At 40.1% G+C, this 5,064-nt stretch overlaps 1 protein-coding gene across 4 annotated transcripts in view; it reads right to left on the bottom strand.

Moving 5' to 3' along the window:
- Positions 1 to 1,005: 1,005 nt before the first annotated feature.
- The window catches only part of tbc1d22b (TBC1 domain family, member 22B), a 44,368-nt gene continuing 40,309 nt past the window's right edge, over positions 1,006 to 5,064 (bottom strand). For all 4 annotated transcript variants that reach the window (XM_043247219.1, XM_043247221.1, XM_043247220.1 and 1 more), the window contains one exon: positions 1,006 to 5,004. In XM_043247219.1, coding sequence (XP_043103154.1) covers positions 4,876 to 5,004 — 129 coding nt within the window. In that variant the 3' untranslated portion in view covers positions 1,006 to 4,875. The remainder of the gene's footprint in view (positions 5,005 to 5,064) is intronic.

The raw sequence follows: 5,064 nt of genomic DNA, 5'->3' as shown, positions 1-5,064 counted from the left end.
GATTACCAACAAGCCTTAAAGGACCTTTAGAAAGAGAATTGGAACTTATACATATTTACTTTGTGCCTCAAAGAACATATTAAAATAATAAAATCAATTAAAAAACTATTATTAATCCGATTCAAATTCTTCCATTCAAATTTGTTACATTGCTGTAAAACGCTTTGAGAATGAAACACATTTACTTGCTGGTTGTGGTTATTACAATCAATGCAGTTATTTATTAAACACGTGTTTTTTTTATTCTACCATTTTATAAAAGCGGCAAGCAGCGTTTTCAATGCAGCTAAAGGGGTGAAAGCCTCAAAATCAGTTTATTGCGTTATTCAGTGAGTGCGTGGTTGGTTTTGTGCCGTTACCTTCGGTCCCCTCCGAACACAGAGCCCCCCTAAAGCAGAAAGCTGCTGCCATGTAAAGGCCAAACATTTCACATAATTTAAAATGACTCATTTAAAAATCTTCCATCGTCATTTCTCATGAGGACAGCGTACCGCAGAGGCCCAAAACACTTTCCCTGTCAGTCCGTCAGTGGACTCTCTCTCAGTTCGCTCTCTCCGTGGACTTACTTGTCACCCAATATCGGAGTGCCTGTGAAATCACCTTTTGTCCTTCGGTCTCTTTCCCCCATAAGTGTCCTGATGTTTGACAGGACGGCTAAAAATAAAGCACAGAGCTGCGCAATTAGCTGTTATAATGTCCCATAATTCCCCCCCGAAATTCGCGACATCCAGGAGTGCCCATCAACACCTTGGACGTAGCGGTCAAATTGAATAATAAATGTTTAATGCCGGTTCGGTCGCAGTCAGTCAACAGTCAACAGACTGTGGCTGTGGGCAGGGAGACGACGAGGTCATTAACCCTGCCATTTGCTTAACAAGCGCTAATTACAGCTGACATTTCCACAGGGCGCTTTCGAGCGTCAGCTGCCTGGACTCATCAAGAGGACACGGTCATTCTTCACACACACACACACACACACAAACACACAAAATAATGAAATTAAAACAGAGTACCAACAGTTTAATAGAATCCAAAAATCAAATATACAGCAGAAAACTCCCACGTTTCCTCTTTTGTTTAAGGCTAAAAGCAGCATGGACTACAAAAGCACTGATTAAGCAAGAAGAACCCAATGACTGGAGGATTTTGGCATTTTACGCAGAGAGGAAAACACAAATAAAAGAGATCTGGCGTCGGGACGCGCCACGAAGCCGCTACAGAGACTCATTTGCATTGCAAACTGTGAACACAATCATGACGCTATGAGCTGCATAAACCACTGTTCTTTCACATCTACATTATCATAAAACCGCAAAAAAAAAAATGACTCTCTCTACAAGTAGAATGACTAACACAGGGAGAAGGACCATTTCTATTTGCAGACCCAAGGCAAATATTTGATCCGAAAATTATAGAGTACATTTTGAATAAATCAAAAAAGAAAGAAAGCATATCTTTCAAACACAGGCCCGATGGATGAAATGGATAAATGAAAAGAGGAATAATGCTAAGCGGGGAGCCCAAAATGGAGAGAGGGAAGAAAGCAGGAAATCCCAGGACAAGTCACTGGAAGGAGACAAATAACTTAAGACGTAGAGGACATGTCTATAAATAGAGATGGCGGCCGTACCGGCAGGGCGCTCACTTTTTCTTTCCTTCCTTAAAAAAAAAAAAAAAAAAAAACAATGGAAACAAACAAAGAAAAAAAAACATCAAGTCCACAGCTGACTCGCTCAAAATCAAAAGGGCAAAGCAAAGTAAAAAACAAAACAAAACACGAATTCATGAATAACACGAGTAAGATTCACAATATGGTTGTACCATATGCAGATCAAAACCTGTGGTTTAATGTGTAGTTGCAAAAAACAAGGTACGTATGCACATGTAGGCAATAGATGTAATACAATCAGATGTGTTTGAGAAATTCTGACTTTTTAAAACATTCATGTTGAAAGATGCCCAGAAGAGTTAAAGTCAACATGAAACAGCATGTGCAACCAAGTGGAACAGAATATTCCAGTACAAAACGCAGGGTTGGGCTTTAATATTTTATCCATTAGGAATTGATTGGACGATGGTAAGTGAGAGAGAAATGAATGGATTGTAAAGGGCTGTCCTGAAACAGCATCGGATCCGACACTGCTGCAGAATCCTATCCTCCTTCCTCAAAGAGATTTATGGGTGCTCTAATACAAATGATATATGATGGCTTTTTTAGTGTACACTACCGTTCAAAAACTATTTGGGAAGCCAATGAATACTTTTATGCAACAAGGATGCGTGATTTGATCAAAAGTGACAGTAAAAATCTATAATAAATAAATGCTGTTCTTCTGCACTTTGTTTTCAACGATGATCATAAGAATTGTTTCTTAAGCAGCAAAACAGCATATTGCATCACAGGAATAAATGAATTTTTTTTTTATATTTAAATATAAAACTGTCATTTAAAATTTGAACTGTATTCCACAATATCTCTTTATTTTTGACCAAATAAACGCACCCTTTTTTCAGTAACACAGACATAAGTCTTCCCAGGCCCTACCTTTTAAATGTTAGTGTGTTTATTCTTAAATATTAGACTACATTACTAAATCTAAAAATGGTTTCATTTAATATTTCCCTTTCAATTAGCCTTCGGTTAGGAAACAAACAGCTCGGCACAGCATTAACTGATTAAGAGAAGCTCTAAAGACGTTACACTTTTGATTTTGCACCGAGAAAGGGGATAGGTCTGCAACAAAACCCACATTTTTAAAAGCCAGACTTGGATGTTTACCCTCAAGAGCAAGTAGCTGGTAAAAATCACATCAGGGAAAAAAAGCAAAGATTGTTCAGAGGCAGAAACACAGAAAGACCAGCAAAGTGTATTAACAAAGCAAATGGTGTCCATTTTGATTTCATGTTGACTTGAACAAGATTCATTAATACAATCAACTCAGACGTTCACGACATTCAAAAGACTAAAACCGGGAGCTAATCTGGAGGTTCACTCAATGCGTCTCATGAATAATTACTGCTCCGCTTCCTCACCAGGGTCAGCCATCTCAACCCTCGACAATAAGTCACCCCTTCATTAGCACACTTTAAAAGGGTGACGAGCGAACTAATTATCTCTGGAGTGAATATCAGCTCATTAATATATGCAAAGACAAAGACATAACACAGACCGAAAAAAGTACATTCCAGTTCACCTCAAAATAAAAGTGCAGCACCGCAAACGCTTCATCAAAAATAGATGGTAACAGCGAGACCGTATGGCGCAGGTGGTTTCAAATGTCACTGACGGATGAATAAGGACAGCGAGCTGACAAAACGTACATTATTCAAGCGTTTAACATCAGCAAACTCCACAGCGCTGAGCTTGAAGTTCAACGGCATCACTTTTAACTGATTCTGACACCTCCATCTAATCAATACACTCCACTTGCTTCAATAATTAAAGCAGAAAGACACTTATTTAATTTATTATTCAGATTATCCATGCAGGGTTTTGGTCCGAGTTATCCGAAATGATTAGAGATTTTAATGGAAACATTTGCTTTTGAGAAATCGGAGTCATTCATTTCACATTACACGCCGATTTATAAAGATCACACACACACACATCTAGTTTGGAGCGATTCGGAAGGTGAACAATTAATCACCAATCAAAACGTATCAGCCTAGAGTTAATAAATACACCAAAAGGTGACGCGAGGGTTCAAAGGGAAAAAGGGAGATAACCAGATCATCTACATCTGATTAGCATAAACATCTGCATAATTCGGTTGCCCAGGGAGATCGAATGGATGTGTGAATGGTAGATGGCTTTTCACAGTGCTCTGCTGTATTTAAGATTGGGGTTTGTTTATGTACCGCCCGGTCCACGCTCCAGTACCACACAGTGAAAACCAAAACCCTTCAAGTCAGTAGTTTCCTTTCAACACGACTCCAGTCCTGTGGTCTCACAGGCTGACCTCATATCACACTGATTCATTCTTTATAAAGCCATATTAATATTTCACCGCAGTTTGATTCGGCCGTCTGTGCTGAAACGTTACCTCAGTAGTAGTCGAATGCTAATAACGCCACAGCTCTAAAAGTACTCATTTTCTAAGAAATAATTGTGCTTCATACGCGTACAAAGCCAAAGGATTGTTCAAATTCACAGTCTTGCAATTCTAAAAAACATAAAAACCCAAACGCATTGCTCAGGCGGTTGCATATTGATTCTTCGAACCCGAAACGCTCAGCCGCGCCTCTTGAGAAATGACCCTTTACGGCTGCCATAGTTTCATGTATTGCAGAGTTTCAATAACGCAGAGTGATTACGGACGGGAATCGACCCGTGTACCTGTGTGCGGTACAATCAATGTGGCGATGAGCAAAAGGGCCGAGGAGATCACATTATGGTCTAATAACACAAAACACGAGACCGTCAGCGAGGGAGAACAAAAAAAAAAATGAAGATCTGCCAGGAAATAAAAACAAGAGGTGCTTTCTCCACATCTGAGGTAACAAATAGAGGAAGGAGTCTAGGATGCCAAGTCCTTCTGTTTTAAGTTTGATAAGCGCTTTCCGTTCCTCGGCTCTCTGCATCTCGCTGTCAGTTATCTTCTGAAGTCATCTGCAGGCAAATTGAACTGTCAGCCATCAAGATCTCCGGCAGTTTTATTTAATTTTTTTTTACAAAATATCCGTTTTGTCCGTGGTTGTTTACGCCGTCTCGTGAATTGTAACAGACGATGACACAAATTTGACGTCATTGGAGCAAATTGGTGAGCTTTATCTTCGCTGTGTCAGATTAAACCGAGCGAAGAAGAGCCGTTTGGACTGATCCTGTTGTTAGGTCGGATCATCGTCTGGGTCTAGCCGCGGTCCGCTTACGGGTTCTCATCTCTTGTAGTGGCTCGGAGCGTCAGCGAACATGTATTTGAGTCTGTAGGCCTCGGCCAGCAGCAAACCCACCTCTTCGTTGCCCCAGTGAATTGTGGGAAGGTTCTGCAGGAGCATTAGCAGGCTCTGAAAGGACATAAAAACACATTTCGTGAAACTGGATGATTTAGTGGCTTTTATACAGCT

Source organism: Puntigrus tetrazona, chromosome 8 (genome assembly GCF_018831695.1).
Source record: "Puntigrus tetrazona isolate hp1 chromosome 8, ASM1883169v1, whole genome shotgun sequence".
Taxonomy (NCBI): Eukaryota; Metazoa; Chordata; class Actinopteri; order Cypriniformes; family Cyprinidae; genus Puntigrus; species Puntigrus tetrazona.
Note: the sequence above shows the minus strand (reverse complement) of the source record. Positions and strands in the feature narration are given on the sequence as shown.